The sequence below is a fragment of the Podarcis filfolensis genome (genome assembly GCF_964270895.1).
Source record: "Podarcis filfolensis genome assembly, chromosome: 15".
In the NCBI taxonomy this organism is placed as follows: domain Eukaryota; kingdom Metazoa; phylum Chordata; class Lepidosauria; order Squamata; family Lacertidae; genus Podarcis; species Podarcis filfolensis.
In genome coordinates, this window is record NC_139618.1 from 755,191 (window position 1) to 771,738 (window position 16,548).

The following is a 16,548-nucleotide window of genomic DNA, read 5'->3' on the forward strand; positions in this document are numbered from 1 at the left end:
GTCGCCATGGAGAGGAAGAGGAGCCCCCTGCGGAGTGGCAGAGCGGGTGAGTCAGGCTCTGCAGAGCAGCAACAGCAGCAGCAGCAGCAGCAGCAGCCTTTTCGCAAACAGAAAAACAGCCGCCAAGCGCCTGGCAGTGAGGAGCCTGCAGCCCTCCTCTTCCTCCTGGGTCCCTCGGAGCGCCTCCCCCACCCCCACTCCAGACCCAGGCACAGCCGCGAGATGGGGGGCTCACAAGACAGAGCCCTTTCCTAGCCCTGTCCAGCTTTTCCTGCCGTCTTCACTAGCCAAGTTGACTCCAGCAGGTGCTCCAAGGAAGGAGCCCTCAGCGGCTGGTTCCTTGCAGCTTGGCTGCCTTCTCATCCCTGCCTGTGGAGAGCAAGTCAGATGGAAAGAGAGAGATCTGTAGGGAAGCAGGCAGGGAAAGGCCTTCGCGGGGAGATGGCTGCCCTCTAGCGCCTAAGGAAAAATTACAAAATGCTTCCTGGAGCCTTGATGGTCCTTAAACCGTCAGGCCAGGGCCCTGCGCCACCCACCATCCTGCCAGCCAGTTGCGGGACTGAGTGCAAGAGCAAGTCTCCACATTTGAGGTTTGCAGGAAGTGGCTGAGAGAGGCATTTACAGCCACCAGCAGTGGAAGGGGCCATCGTGGCTAGGAACCTCCTCCATGAATTTGTCTGATCCTTTATCAGAACAGCAGAAAAAGCCCTGCTGCAGCAGGTGGACCAGGCCAAAGTAGAGCCTTCTAGTCCAGCATCTTCTTCTCACAGGGACCAAGCAGATGCCCCCGTGGGAAACAGCAAGCAGGGCTCTTTGTTGCTGTTGTTGAGTCGTTTAGTCGTGTCTGATTCTTCGTGACCCCCTGGACCAGAGCACACCAGGCACTCCTGTCTTCCACTGCCTCCCGCAGTTTGGTCAAACTCATGTTTGCAGCTTCGAGAACATTGTCCCACCATTTCGTCCTCCGTCGTCCCCTTCTCCTTGTGCCCTCCATCTTTCCCAGCATCAGGGTCTTTTCCAGGGAGTTTTCTCTTCTCATGAGGTCACCAAAGTATTGGAGCCTCAGCTTCAGGATCTGTCCTGCCAGTGAGCACTCAGGGCTGATTTCCTTCAGAATGGATCGGTTTGATCTTCTTGCAGTCCATGGGACTCTCAAGAGTCTCCTCTAGCACCAGAATTCAAAAGCATCCATTCTTCGGCGATCAGCCTTCTTTATGGTCCAGCTCTCACTTCCATACATCACTACTGGGAAAACCATGGCTTGAACTATACGGACCTTTGTCGGCAAGGTGATGTCTCTGCTGGGCTCTTTAATGCAGTCCAAACTGGTCGCCACAACGGCCTCTGTGTGAGTGGAAATTAATGACACACTATGGGAAGAGAGCACTGCCCAGGCTCCAACACCTCCCTGTCCATCCTGTGGCTCAGAGGCTTCCACTGGGCAGCTGCAGGGGGACTTGGGCGCAAAGAAAAGATGACAGCTATTTAAACTCTAATCCCTGCTCCAAGGCCCAGAAAAGTAGCTCGGAGCAAAAGCCCCTGCAGTCTAAAAGATGCCAAAGGTTGAAGAAAGGAGAGGGGGACGCCAAAGGATTCAGAAAAGCTGGAAATAAAAGACCTCACTCAATTATTCCTGTCCTGAGAGGGAAGGCTCACTTCAACAAGGACACCAATGCAGGCCGCAGCCAAGATGGTGCCACCCTCAAAAGAGGCCTCTTCCTCACTGGAGAAAGAAAAAATGGGGACAATATCTTAAGGTAAGAATTTGCATAACAACAAGAAGCTGTAAAGGAGCACTTTCAAAACACTTTGGAAGAACTAAGACTTCCAATGGAAACTGACAGAGCTTAACACAAGGCCTGACTCTTTAACAGAAAACACAACCGCAACAAAATAACCCATGACAAAAAGATCAAAGAATTACAACAAGAAAATACAGATATACACAACAAGCTTGGAGATGCAGAAAATTAAAACAGGAGAATTTATGTTTTTGGTTTTCTGAAGAGGGAGTGGAAGAAAACGAAACTGCACCATTTATTGCCACGTGGCTTAAATCGCTGCTTCTAGAACTCACAATCGCCGATGGTTTTGAACGGCCACATTGAATGCTTTGCCCATTTCAGGAACAAGGAGGGAGTGTGGCACAAACCGAGGAACCTAATATCCATAACTTCTAACTTACAGGGGGCAGCTGCAGGTGGACCCAGGGGGATGCTCTCAGGACAGTGCTTAGTTGAAGAGGCATCAGCAATTCTTGCCCACCCCACTGATATCCTGCATGCTTTAACTGCCAACCTCAAGGGCAGCTGACGCTCTCCGCCATGAAAACCCCAGAGTTGTGCCTGTAGGGGAAGAATAAAGGGTTATTTTAAAATAATTTTCAACACAGGGACAGACAAGATTTTCAGATCTGACAGGTCCCAGTTTACTCATCCCTCAAGGCAGTGGTTGCAAAACTAATAGGATTCTCTGGCCATCATGCTGCAGTGACCAGGCAGGCCAAGAGCTGCCCTTTAAACCTTCATTCGCCAGACGTCCCACTCTGGCCAAGCCCCAAAGCCGCCTGGGCACTGGGCCCCAACGCAGTCACTTTACAAACTGATCCAAGAATTCCAGATAGGCTTTCTTTTGGGGTGCGGAGGCCGGGACAAAGTGGCCCCCTGTGTGAATGAGGGTGCCGGGCTCCACAAAGCAGGAGGCAAGCTGTCTGCTCATCTCAGCTGGGATGACCCGATCCGTCTCGCCCAGGACGTGCAGGCTGGGCACCGCGATGGGTTCCTGGTAGTAGCCCTGGTGGGGGGTGGCCTGGCTCTTGAAGCCAGCCACCACGATGGCGAAGTCAAAGGGAAAGCGGGAGTCTCCACGCTGCTTCAGGGCACAAATGATTCCCACCAACGCCGCTCCCTGGCTGAAGCCCAGGAGGCCGTCGATGGGGCCCTGCTCCACAAAGGCCTTGGCAATGCTGTCTAGAGACTCCTCCAGCCCTTTGCAGGAAGACGCTTCTTCCAGAGCGCTGAATGTCGTTTCCTGGGGGTTGGAGAACCACCAGCCCTTTGAGTCAGCTTCTAGAGCACCTGAGGCAGCTTCCCCTGCAATGGAAAGGGGTGGGGGTTAGCAAGAATGTCACGAGAGACCAGCAGCCCTGCAGATGAGGGACAACTCATCGGAACACTCTTCATTAATTCCCTCTCTTGCAGCATAACAAATCTTAACCTTAGATGTTGTGGCCATCCCATGAATCTCAAAATATTGGAAGATTCAAGACGGATAAAATTAAGGACTTTAGGCAGCGCAGACTGTGGAACTCAATCACACAGGAGGCAGCGATGGCCACCGACAAAGTTGGTTTTGAAAGAGGATTAGACACAGTAAAGGAGGAGAGGACTGCAGATGACTGCTAGCCCCAGTGGTCTCCACAGTCAGAGGCAGTGATGCTTCTGAATGCCAGTTTTCTGGAAACCAGAGGAGGGAAGAGTTGTTCTTGTGCTTGAATCCTGCTGGAGGGTTTCCCTTTGGGGCAGGAACAGCAAGCTGGGCAAGACGGCCCATGGGCCTGATCCAGCAGGCTCTTCTTATGCTCCTAGAGCATAATAAATCTGCAAGTCTTTATTTAACCTGGTGCCCTCCAGGGGTTGTTGGACTACAAATCCCATCAGCCTCTAAACCAGCAGAGGACAGGCATAGGCTTCCTGCAGGTGTAATTGCAAGACTTGTTTTTTGCTGCAACTGTCTCCATTTTTTCTCACTGGTCCCTGACCTTTCTACTAACAATCACTCATGAAGTGTCATTGCTTTCAGAGGGTGAGAAATATGAGTATGTACAAATGTTCATGATCAAACCATACAGTGACTAATGTGTTTTTGTACAGGGATAGGAAACGAGGGCCCACGCCACAGACCTGCCACTCAAATACAAACCATAACTTGTTCCTCCCACCTCAGAACAGATTTTCTCTCAGTAATTCTTACAGTCAGCCTGTGGGTAGACCACTAATGGTAGGGTCTCCATCCCTGCCGGGGAGACAGAAAGGACTCGCTTAAGGCAACAGGGACTTTACCAACCGCAATGTATTTTACAGGCTTCACTGGGATTTTTGCCATGGGTTTGGAAACCAGGATTTTGCTGGAGCTTTTTCTTAACTGGAGAGGCCAGGGATTCAACCTGGGACTTTCTTCCAGCGAAGCAGCTGATCTGCCCCTACACTCCAGTTACTTCCCCTAACAAACACACCTCATGAGCCTGCTCATTGCGGGATCTGTGGCTGAGAACAGATGGAGAAACCGAAGAAGAGCCCTACAGCAGCTGGATTAGGCCAAGGGGGGGGGGGAGGCATCTAGCGCAGCCTCCTGTTGCCACAGTGGCCAACCAGATGCCCCCAAGGGAAGCCCTCAAAGCAGCAGGACCCAGGGGGGGCAGCAGCTGCTGCACACCACATGCAACATCTTCATTAAACTAGAGGAGGGTTTCCCAAACTTGGGTCTCCAGCTGATTGGGGACTACAATTCCCATCATCCCTGAGCATTGGTCCCGCTAGCTAGGGGGGATGGGAGATGTAGTCCAAAAACTGCTGGAGAAAGCCTGTTTGGGAAACTCCAAGGTCAGGAGGACATCCGAAGAGGCTGCAGGGTCCGGCCCAAGAGGGGCCCATCCTGCCCAGCCTCCTCTTCTCACGGTGGCCCCCCAGCAAAGGGGATCCGAGCCCCAGAGCCACCCTCCCCTCCTGGGGTTCCCAGTCCCTGGCCTTGGGAGCCACGCTGGCCCCTCCGAGCCCGTCCTCTGCAGCCCTCTCACCCGCCACGAACTGGCCCAGTCCTCTCTGCTGGCCCGGCAGATTTCTTTGTTAAAAATAATTCACAAAATGGATTAACGAGATTTTCTCCTGATTAGTTGCCCCTCTGGGAGGCGGAAGAGGTTTTTTGAGGTGGGGGAATCGCACTCTGCACATGCTCAGAGGAACACCCGACACCCAATCAGCCTGGCCAATGGCAGGGGCCTCCTGGAGTGACGTCATGGGAGGCGGCCCGTGACGCCACAGGGAGGCCCCGCCCCCTCACCTGACGGGAGAGGCGCGTCCACCGAATGGGGCGCGTCCACGTACAGGAGCTCCGCGCGCCCGCGCAGGGCCTTGCGCAGGGACCCGGTTCGCGCGCGGAAGGTGTCCGCGCTCTGCCGGTATCCATGGAGACAGAGCAGCCGCAACCCGCCGCCCCCGCGGGAGGACATGCCGCATCCGGGTATCGGCGCCAGGTGGGAAGTAGAACGAGGGAAGCCGGAAGCGACGCTCCTCTTTGCAGCGTCTATGGTTAGGAGGCCGGAAACGCCCTTCTCGTACCGTAGAGCTAGCAAAGATGTAGAGTGAACTCTATTCGGGGTCTGGAGAGGTGAATTCCGGGCTCGCTCATGGAAATCTGGCTCTCAGGTCTGATTCCATCTCTGCGCGTAACACTTAAGATGCCTGCCAAGGCGAAACTATAGCCTGCTTCCCCCCACGTCTGCCAGGGGAGGAAAGAGCAGGCGAGAGGAGGCTCACGACAGCCCTGCAAGGTAGGACATCAGAGGCGGGTAGGAGTCCCAAGCAAAAAAACAGCGGCCTTAAATTCATCGCCTGCCCCAACCTCCTTTTTCTGTGCAAAAATAAAGAGAGCAGTCCTGCCGTGGTCTTATCTCACACGGAGGACCCTTTCCCTCCACTGCCTTGCCTACAAATACTAACAGTGAATGCTTACTCACAAATAAGCCCCACTTGCTCCCAGGTAAGTGTGCATGTTTAGGATGGCAGCCTTAAGCTACTTATTTACTTTGGGATTTCTAAGGCAGATCTCAAATTATTTAGGGGAACGGAAATTAATTTCACATTAAGGCAGCTGGGAGACCCAGTACAGATTTGGGCAACTGAACAGCCTTTATTGTGGCATTTTCAGACCCTCCCAAGTGTCCCTATTTTCCAGGGACGGCCCCGGATTTACAGAAGCCACCCTGGTTTCTGATTTGATCCCAGAGTGTCCCTCTTTTCCCTAGAATGCCCTTATCTTCATCGGAGAAAGCTTGGAGAGTATGGAGATGTGACCCCTGAACCAAAGAGATGAATAACTATACAACCGTTAATGTTTAATGTTTTATTTTATATATATATGTTGTAAGCTGCCCAGAGCAACCCAGGCAGATGGGTGGGATACAAATAATAAAAAGATGATGATGGAATAAACTATCTCCACTGTGCAGCAGCCGCTTTTCAGTTTTGACTGCATTTTTGAGCGTATTTTGTAAAGAGGGACTCCTGTCCCAAACAGGCTGCATAGCAGAGGGGCCTGGCTCTCCTCTTGCACCCACAGCCAGGCGTTTGGGGACCTTCCCCCTTCTCAAGGGTAGTGGAAACATTAAAAGTGTTAATGGAGAAATCTGAGGGCTCCCTTGGACAAAAAACAAGGACACCAGCCAGGAATACCAGAGCAAAACAGCAGCCAGTAGGCTTGGTCTTGATTGAAGACTGTCGCGACAGGACTCCCACCTGCCACCAGGTGGAACAAGATGGAAGCCCCAAACAAAAGAGAACCCAAACTTTTATTAGCTACTACTAATCCCCATGTTACACCCCCCCCCAACTACATCACTCATACATCATGGTTACATCATGAAAGTGGAGGTCTGGTGGCAGAAATCTGAGCATCCTGGACCCTGCCCCATGGTTCTCCTTGCCCTCCACCAAACACCCATCAAGTGTAACAAAAAAGATATTCACAATTCCCTGTTTCCCAGCCAAGTTCATCACACCTTTTTTGTCTTCATCTGGGTTTGGTATTTCTGGAATGGCTACCTGTCTGGCACTCAGGTATCAGGATGCCAGGGATTATCACTCAGGCAGAGGGGCTGCTGAGTAGCTGAGATCATATGTCTATATGAATTTCTGAAGTTTTCCCAGTGAGCCAGTACACGGATGCATTTATCAGTGAATTCTTGCATTTGGTGTCGTGCAGCAAAGGCCCTTTGAAAAGATAGGAAGAAACTGTGATGAAGTGTTTTGTGGGGACAAATCACAAAAGTCACAAAAGTGATTGTGCTGATTTTGGTAGTGGGCTGCATGTGCATGATATCTGCTGGAGGGGCAACCCACCCCCACCCTATACATAAATTCCTGCAACACAAGCATCCCACCCCAGCAGTTTCTCCCAAGACATGTTCCTGGATTATTTTTATGACTCATTTCATTTCTATACCGCTTCATATTTGTAAGAAAAAGTTCTCAACCTGCATTAAAATACCATACAGAACATTCCAAAATAGAACTTGACAGAAGAAAATCATATATAGAACATACATTTAAAACAACATAATTAACGGGAAACAGCAATATTATCTTAAAAGACATCAAAATAAAACATTATAAAGGAAGGTCAAGGATGGAATACACATTTAAAGCAGTGCAAAAGGGAAGAGAATAAAATATTGTCATAAACATGGATTGACAGTAAGTAGAGATAGATGAAACACTCCCTCCATTTCTTAGTGCAAGGGCTCCAGAGCTGGAAGTTTGGGGATAAACCAGGGTTTCTCAAATGTTTGGGGGCCCCTGGCACCTTGGTTCCACAAACTCACCCCAGTGCCCCCTGCCCTATCCTATAAACAATAGCAATTTGCATGACCCACTACAGAAGATAACAAAATGAAAACGGCAATGATTTATTGTACATTTATTTCAAAAAAATAAACATAGGCAAAAATAAATATATGCTCCACTCTAATCATGGAGCTGAAAAAAGAATGTGCATCAAAGAATATTGCATGAAAAATAGAAATATATGTATATTTGGAAACATTTTTAATGATTACCAAGCATAAAGTGTTGTCTTCCAGGAGAAACGCATGAAAACTCTTTTACGCATTCTAATGATGGAAAACATAAGGGAGAAGGAAATTTATAGCATATGGTTTGTACTTGCCAAACAGGCACAAACCTTCACCTACTACAGACGTACGGTAACCAGTTTATAAGAAAATCGATAGCTATTACCAATAATTGGCCATCTTGGGACGATGCAGAATTGTAAATGCAAAGAAACATCCCCAAAGGAAAACAGCTTTGAAAGTGGTAAGAACAGTAAACCTTTAAAAACGAAGCGAGGAAAAAGTTTCACTCGAGCTTCTAGTCTGATCAATCGTAAAACAGCGGCGCATGAGCTCGGAGGGGCTTCCTCCAGCGCCCCCTGCCACCCCCTTCCTCTTATCACCCCTAGGTGATCCCACCGCCCCCCAGGAGTTAGTCCCACCCATTTGGGGAGCCAGTGGCCTAGACTTTGGCCCCCACACTGCAGGGCAGCAACGGCCGCTTGCCTCCTTGGAGATGCATCCTCTGGGCTTGGCTGGTGTTTGTGCCCCCAGAGTGCCAGCCCTGCTGTTCCTCAGGGGTGCTGCCAAGCCGGTTCTGTGCCCGACAGCTCAGTGTGGTCCCAGGACCCGCCTGAACCCCCCAGGTCTGGCGCAGAGCCTCAAGGCTGAAGGCTGGGCAGCGGCACCTCTTCCTTCTCCTTCTCCTCCTCTCGGCAGTCGCAGCGCCCACAGGCATTCTTCTCAGGCTGGAGCGTGGCCTTGGCCGGGATCACCTGCAAGAATTGGTCAACGCCTGAGAAGCTGAAGGGGCCGTGGCAAGGTCCCAGCCCTCAGAGTTTTGAGCTGAGGGCGGATCTAAATAGGAACACGGGAAGCTGCCTTGTCAGAGAGTACAGAGTCACTCTAAAAAGAAATGCAAGGTTCCAGTCCTCAGGGTTAATTTCAATAGGAACTCAGGAAGGTTCCTTTTACTGACTATTAAGTACAGTGGTGCGGGACGCCACAGAGCCTAGGACTTGCCGATCAGAAGGTTGGCGGTTCGAATCCCCGTGACGGGGTGAGCTCCCGTTGCTCAATCCCAGCTTCTGCCAACCTAGCAGTTCGAAAGCACAAAGTGCAAGTAGATAAATAGGTACCACTCCGGCGGGAAGGTAAACGGCGTTTCCGTGTGCTGCTCTGGTTCGCCAGAAGCAGCTTAGTCATGCTGGCCACATGACCCGGAAGCTGTCTGCGGACAAACGGCGGCTCCCTTGGCCAGTAAAGCGAGATGAGCGTCGCAACCCCAGAGTCGGCCACAACTGGACCTAATGGTCAGGGGTCCCTTTACCTTTACCTTTAAATACAGTGGTACCTCAGTTTAAGAACAGCCCTGTTTACGAACTATTCGGTATAAGAACTCTGCAAAACCGGTAGTGTTCCGGTTAGCAAACTTTACCTCAGTCTACGAACGGAATCCGAACGGTGGAAGGGCACCGATGGCGGGAGGCCTCATTAGGAAAAGCGCACCTCGGTTTAGGAACGACTTTGGTTTAAGAACGGACTTATGGAACAGATTAAGTTCGTAAACCGAGGTACCACTGTACTGCTAGATCTAGCATACATTTTGGAAAGCTATTTTTCTGGTATGTATCTGGATACTCCATTCAAGATGGAACGCTCTGTCCCAAGAGACCAGGGCCCTGCGGGACTTGACATCTTTCTGCAAGGCCTGCAAGACAGAGCTGTTCCGCCAGGCCTTTGGCCAGGGCACAGTCTGGACCCCCTCCTTCTGTAATCCTCATAGAACTCTAGCCCATAGAATTGATTTTAGAATGAATGGATTTTAGAACGTATTTCAATTAATCGATTATTTTTTATGTAAACTGTGTTATTTTTACTGTTGTTAGCCGCTCTGAGCCCGGCTTTGGCTGGGGAGGGTGGGATATAAATAAAATTTTATTATTATTATTATTTTATTAAGATCATCATAACCAAATTATGCATGGTGCTTCCCAAGACTAAGGATCAGCCTTACGTCTGTGTTTGGATACCATCGGACACCATCAGACTAAGACCTGGGAGACCCCAGGGTCCCAAATCCCTTCCCTCGACCATGACACTCACTGGGTGAATTTGGGGGCTGGTCGCTGCCTCTCAGCCAAGGCGACCTGGCAGCGTTGTGGTGGGGCATATACAAGGAGGGCAGAACTGTTTACACATCACCACGAGCTCCTTGGGAGGAGAAGGTGGCATATAAATGCAATTCAACGCATTTTGATCCAAGATGGGGGACCGGATCTCTCGCAATTTAGCCACTGATTTTGCAAGACTGCACTGATTTTGTGGAATGGGGTGTTCTCAGACTTCCTGAGCAACCTCAGGAATGAGGTTGCTAGCTATTAAATAGAATCACAGAATCAAAGCATAGTAGAGTTGGATGTGATCCCAATCTCATCTAGTCCAACACTTCTGAGCCCCCCTGAGATCTTACAAACCTAATAATATATAAAATAACCCCCCTGCAATGCAGGGATCACAGCCAAAGAACTCCTGACAGGGGGCCATCAAACCTCTGCTTAAATTGTTCATTGCACATGAAACTGTCATGGTAGAAGCCAGATCTGTGTTAGCAGGGAAGGCGGATAGAACAGAAAAAACTGATCCAAGAACCCCGAGGATCTAGGACTCCTGGGTCCTCTCTCTGGCTGCGCCTTCGCTGCGCTAATGCAACTCCCACTATATGGAAAACAGTTCACCCAAAGTGAGAGGCCCCCCACCCTGACTGGCCGCTAGGGGGAGATGCCACCCTGCAAGTGAAGCGCAGAGAGCCGAGTGCGAGAACCTGGGAAAGGAACCGCAGAAATGGGGCTTCCTTCTGCAGGTTCAACCCAGCAAGCAGGACAAGGGACCTGAGGCCTGTGTGTCCCAGTTAAGAAGCCACAGGCGTCACCCTAAGGGAAAGAGAGGGATCTTGATAGACAAACAGAAAGGGCAGGGCTACTGGTGAGATGGCTACTGACTGCCATGGTCCATCTAGCCCAGTGTTGCCTACACTGACTGGCAGCAGCTCTGCAGTGTTTCAGGCAGGGAGTGTTTCTTCCGGCCCTCCCTGGAGATGCCGCAAGTGGGGACTGAACCTGGGACCTTCTGCACTCAAAGCAAGTGCTCTTTGCCACCGACCGAGCCTTCCCCTCAAGAGCGTGGAGAGCGGCTGCCAGCCAGAGCAGACAGTGCTTGGAGACTGAACTACAATACAGAAATTGCCCCCTGCTCCCCCCTGAAATTTGGGGGATAAAGTGAATAATGCTGACCTCCTGCTCTTGTAAGGGGTGGGGAACCTTACGTGGCCCCCAAAGTCCCCCCCCCAGGCTGCACCCTCCCCCATGGTCTGGCCCAGCTGCAAAGGTGCCCCATGCCTCTTGCCTAGCCTGCGGGAGGAGAGGCGGAGGGCAGTGAAAACAGCCGGCTCCTGTCCAAGGATAAAGAGAGCTATTTGCTGCCCCCCCTTTTGCTTCTTGCCCCGCCCACCACTGGCGTGCGGCCCTCAGGAAGCTCTGCAAGGCAATGCGGCCCTCCGAGCAGAAACGCTTCCCCGCCAGCGATTGCAGTTTCGAAACGAGCATGAAAGCACTTTGCCGCTGGTTATTACTGTGAATTACTATGAATTGACTGAATTGCATCAATTGTTTTGATGAGTCCGTTGCTGTTTGCTTTATTTATTTATATGCTGCTGCGTTTGATATTATAGAGCTCGCAATGCCTTTTTTTTTTTTTAACTAATGCTGTTGCTTCGCGATCAACATTTGCTGCTGGAAAAGCAGAATACAGATACCCAGTCAGATCAAATTATGAGAATTGGGAGGCCTTCAAAAGCCCCACTTCCTGCATTGCACAGGGCTGGACTAGAGGACCCTTTGAGGTCCCTTCCAACTCTATGAAACAGAAGTGCCAGAGTGCAAGGGCTCCTGTGCCCAGGAAGGTGCCCAGGAGGAACCCCTGCCCCACTCCCCGTCCGCATGCAAAGCCCCCCAAGGGCTGCCGCGCCCCTCACCTCCTTCTCCCGGCTCCCCCTCTGTGGCTGGCGGCTGCTGCTGTGGTTCACCGTCCAAGGCCCCAGCGACTGGCTGGCGTAGAAATCCATGGGGTAGGTCTCTTGCCACTGAACCTGTTGCAGAGCCACGGCGGCCTGAAAAGAGGGGGGAATAAAAGAGGGCAAGGGAGGGCAGGGTCAAGATCCTGGTGGCTCCAGACCCTTCTCTGACTGGAAGGGGGTTGTTAAAATAATAATAATAATAATAATAATAATAATAATAATAATAATAATAATAATAATAATTTATTTATACTCTGCCCATCTGGCTGGGTTTCCCCAGCCACTCTGGGCAGCTTTCAACAAACTATTAAAATACTGTAATGCACCAAACATTAAAAGCTTCCCTAAACAGGGCTGCCTTCAGATGTCTTCTAAAAGTCTGGTAGTTGTATCTGGTGGGAGGGAGTTCCACAGGGCGGGCGCCACTACCAAGAAGGCCCTCTGCCTGGTTCCCTGTAGCTTGGCTTCTCGCAGTGAGGGAACTGCCAGAAGGCCCTCGGAGTTGGACCTCAGTGTCTGGGTAGAACGATGGGGGTGGAGACGCTCCTTCAGGTATACTGGACTGAGGCCGTTTAGGGCTTTCAAGGTCAGCACCAACACTTTGAATTGTGCTCGGAAACGTACTGAATCCTGTTGTGGTTTGGGCTGCGGGTTCAAGGCCCAGGGAATGATGGGAGGCGGGAGTCCAGCCACCTCAGGTTAGGAGGAAGGCGGATGCTGTCGTTGACTCACCTCGTAGGGCGTGAGGAGAGGTCTTCCGAAGGCCTCCCCCCAGTCGATGGAGAGCCTGGGACAAGCCACCTGGACCCACCTGCAGGAAGGAAGAGGAAGAGGGGCTGTAGGGCAACAGGGCAGGGCACCTGCTTGGCATGCAGAAGGACCCAGGCTCAATCACCAGGAAGAAAAGGTCCCAAATGGGCCAAATCCGCCCAGCTAGGAAGGCGAGACCTTAGGCCAGCCACAGTCTCTCAGCTTCTCCTACCTCGCAGGGCTGCTGGGAGGACGAAAGGCCTAGCAAAGATTTGCCTGTTCCAAGCCTGCTTTGGGTCCATTTGCTGCTGGGATTTCTGATATGTTTTATTTAATGCTTGCTCTGCATTTTGCTCCATTGCGTATGGAGTTCATGTTATTGGAAAGGCAAGATTACATCTTTTAATTAGCGTATTTTTCGCTCTATAACACGCACCCGACCATAACACGCATGTAGTTTTTAGAGGAGGAAAATCTGTAGGCATGCCACCCGTAGGCATTCCCTCCATAACACGCACAGACATTTCCCCTTACTTTTTAGGAGGAAAAAAGTGAGTGTTATGGTGCAAAAAATACAGTATTTCAGAAAAGGCAAGTGCCTGTTTGTTTATTTTTTAACTGAAAATTTCATTGTTTTATTCCTTTCTGAGGTTTTTGGGGGTTTATTTTACAGTCAAGCAGGATTTGGATTTTTTTAATGAAATAAATAAGCGAACAAATCTTTGCTTACCTGGTGGACTAGAACCTTGGCTTTGCTTTTAAAAACAGAAAAGAAGCTTGCCCAATGACAGGGTCCTGCCCCCACAGTTTTGGGCACAGTGGCTGAAATGCCCCAACAAACAATGAAATGGGGGAAGAGGAGGCCTCAGGTGTCCCAGTGTGGTGCAGGGGTCAGAGGGTCAGACAAGACCTGGGAGAGACCAGGGTTCGAATCCTTCCACTTAGCCATCAAGCTCACCGGGTGTCCTTGGGGGCCAGTTGCTGCCTCTCTCACCCTTACAGGGTTGTTATGGGGATTAAATGAAGAGGGAGAGCAGAACCAAGAACGCCAAAGAGGGGAGAGGAAGGGGGGTGTCTTCTGACCCACGGCTCCCATTGATACTCACGCCTCAACATCGGGGAACAGCTGCAGTTTGCCAGGGAAAATCTCCGAGAGCAGGAGGCGGATGTAGGGGCGCCCCAAGGACCGGAGGGTGGACTCCAAGTGCTGCAGACAAGGGGGGGGCATGGAGAGAAGAGAGGTTGGGACCCGAGACGGAGCCTTAATGGTGGTGGCACCAAGCATGTCTCTCCTGCAAGGAAGGTCCACCAGGCTCCTTCTCTCTTTGTCTGCAGAAAAACTTTCTATTCCAGCATGCTTTTCCTTTACAGTCGTACCTTGGAAGTCAAACAGAATCTGTTTTGGAAGTCCGTTTGGCATCTGAAATGTTCGACTTCCAAAGCGCGGCTTCCGAAGCTCCTGCAGCCAATCAGAAGCAGCGGAACCTGTGTCAAACGTTTGGGTTCCAAAAATAGTTCGCAAACCGGAACAGTCACTTCCAGTTTTCGATTCTTTGGGAGTGGGAACATTAGGCTCCCAAGGTGTTCGGGAGCCGAGGTAAGACTGTATTTTATACACACCACTTATTTACCATCGTCGTGAAGCGGCTTATTTTAGCTGAAGGATCCGGTTAACGGCCCTCCTGAAAGGGCCCCCCGAGTCCAGCGCCCTGACCGTGGCCAACCAGGCACTCCAAAGGGACCTGAGCACTTGAGCAACTCTCCACTGTTTGTTCCCCATTGCTTGGTCCACAGAGGTAGGCTGCCCCTGGGTGTGGAGGTTCTGCTATCACAGCAGGCCTCCGATTGGACCTGTCTGTCTAGTCCAGCTTCCTGCCTTTACCATGGCATTCAGAAGCATCACGGCCTCTGACACCTGCCCTCTGCCCCCCCCCCCAGCTAAGAATGTAATAAGAACTCTGTATGAGGACAGGAGCTGGCCAGGGGGGAATGGAGGCTGGGGGAGGACATGACTTGATCTCTGTCGCTGGAGGGCTCCTTCGCACACGATGGTTCTATGGTTCTGTTGATTTATTCCTTGCCGTCCACCGTAAGATACCAGGGCAGGTGGCAGCATTAACAACAACCCTGAAACAACACTTTAAAACAACTTAAAAAGGTAAAAGGACCCCTGACCATTAGGTCCAGTCGTGGCCGACTCTGGGGTTGCGGCGCTCATCTCGCTTTATTGGCCGAGGGAGCCGGCGTACAGCTTCCGGGTCATGCGGCCAGCATGACTAAGCCCTTCTGGCGAACCACAGCAGCGCACGGAAACGCCAATTACCTTCCCGCCAGAGTGGTACCAATTTATCTACTTGCATTTTGACGCGCTTTAGAACTGCTAGGTTGGCAGGAGCAGGGACTGAGCAACGGGAGCTCACCCCATCGCGGGGATTCGAACCACCGACCTTCTGATCGGCAAGTCCTAGGCTCAGTGGTTTAACCCACAGCGCCACCCGTGTCCCTTTTAAAACAACTTACAATGGCAGAAAACAGGTGGGCCCTAAAAATATACACCTTGTGTGTCAAAAGCCAGAGCAAAGAGGGGCACCTTCGACATTCTCCAAAAGCTGGACAATGAAGGCACCAGACGCACCCCAGTCAGCAGGGAGTTCCACAGCTCATTTTATTCCTAAAAGTATTGGCATACTGCTCTATCATACAAAAGTAAAATAAAAATCAAACCCACGTCAAAGTGGTTTATAAAAAGATAAAACCATACATGAGAACCACAACATATTGGAAGTTTTGCAGCCTTCCTGGGCGGCTCTGCCTGGCTGCACCGTATCCTCGAACTCAGGTCCTGTCTCAGTTTCCCTGGGCGGAGAGGGGAGAAGCAGCGAATGCAGGAACCAGCCTGCTGCACCCAAGGGAGAAATCCAGACGCATTGCTCCGCCCACGTTTGCTCCTGGCCCCGCCCATTACCCTCCACCCTCCACCGCCAGAGAAGGGACAAGGCAGGGAGCAACTCACTTCCAGGATGGCCGGGGACCCCTGGCGCCCCAACGTCCCCAGGATGAGGCCCCACTTTCCGGCGCGAGACGCCTCCCGGACGGCTTCCTTCCGCGTCTTCTGCATGCGCTCGTGGCCGTAGTGCTCCTCAGAGAAGACCTTGCTGTAGGGGTCGTACCTGCAGAGAGGGGGGCAGGGGAGGGGTCAGTGGCTGGTGGGAAGGGACCCCCACCTTGGGAGAAAGGAAAGACGCAGGCCCTGAACTCAGGCAGGCAGCACCTCCGACCGACGGCACCCCCACCCATGCGCTTCCCACAGGGGCCAAGCGCAGAACGTGGCGTCTTCTATGCCCACCTGAAGCTGCCCACCTGAAGTCAGGCCTTGGGGTCTGGCTGGCTCAGGGCTGCCCACACGGACTGGCAGCAGCAGCTCTCCAAGATGTCAGACAGGAGGCTTCTCCCATCTGAAGATGCCCCTGGGGACTGAACCTGGGACTTTTCTGCGGGCAAAGCGGGTGCTCTGCCACTGAGCCCAGGGCCCTTTCCCTTCAAAAAACAAAAGAGCCAAAACGCTAGTCCTCATGATTAAAGGGGCTGCTTCAAGAGGAAGCTGCCTTTTGTCTGGAACAAACAAACTGAAGAATTGCTGGTGCTGCGCTCAGGTCCTGTCGGCCACCGTGAGAAGAGGACGCTGTGTCTCTGCTAAGCCCCCTTTGGCCCAACACTGCAGGGCTCTTCTGACGTCCTTTGGGCTCTGCACATGCTCTAAAAGGCAGCGCGGCACCATGGTTAGAGCGGTGGACCAGGACCTGGGAGAACAGGGTTGAAATCCCCACTTGGCTATGAAGCTCACAGGGTGACCTTGGGCCAGTCACCATCTCTTAACCTAGCCTCCCTTGCAGGGTTG

At 51.6% G+C, this 16,548-nt stretch overlaps 2 protein-coding genes across 3 annotated transcripts in view; both read right to left on the minus strand.

Moving 5' to 3' along the window:
- Positions 1 to 1,954: 1,954 nt before the first annotated feature.
- On the minus strand, positions 1,955 to 5,320 carry OVCA2 (OVCA2 serine hydrolase domain containing). The gene is made up of 2 exons (XM_083588049.1): positions 5,059 to 5,320; positions 1,955 to 3,092 (listed from the first exon to the last, which is right to left on the minus strand). Exons 1-2 carry the CDS (start codon positions 5,225 to 5,227, stop codon positions 2,590 to 2,592), a joined length of 672 nt encoding a protein of 223 aa, XP_083444175.1. The 5' UTR covers positions 5,228 to 5,320; the 3' UTR covers positions 1,955 to 2,589.
- A 2,355-nt stretch (positions 5,321 to 7,675) lies between these two features.
- The window catches only part of DPH1 (diphthamide biosynthesis 1), a 36,867-nt gene continuing 27,994 nt past the window's right edge, over positions 7,676 to 16,548 (minus strand). For both annotated transcript variants that reach the window (XM_083587845.1, XM_083587844.1), the window contains exons 8-12: positions 15,664 to 15,820; positions 13,757 to 13,857; positions 12,633 to 12,711; positions 11,859 to 11,993; positions 7,676 to 8,601 (exon numbers count right to left, since the gene is read on the minus strand). In XM_083587845.1, coding sequence (XP_083443971.1) covers positions 8,488 to 8,601; positions 11,859 to 11,993; positions 12,633 to 12,711; positions 13,757 to 13,857; positions 15,664 to 15,820 — 586 coding nt within the window. In that variant the 3' untranslated portion in view covers positions 7,676 to 8,487. The remainder of the gene's footprint in view (positions 8,602 to 11,858; positions 11,994 to 12,632; positions 12,712 to 13,756; positions 13,858 to 15,663; positions 15,821 to 16,548) is intronic.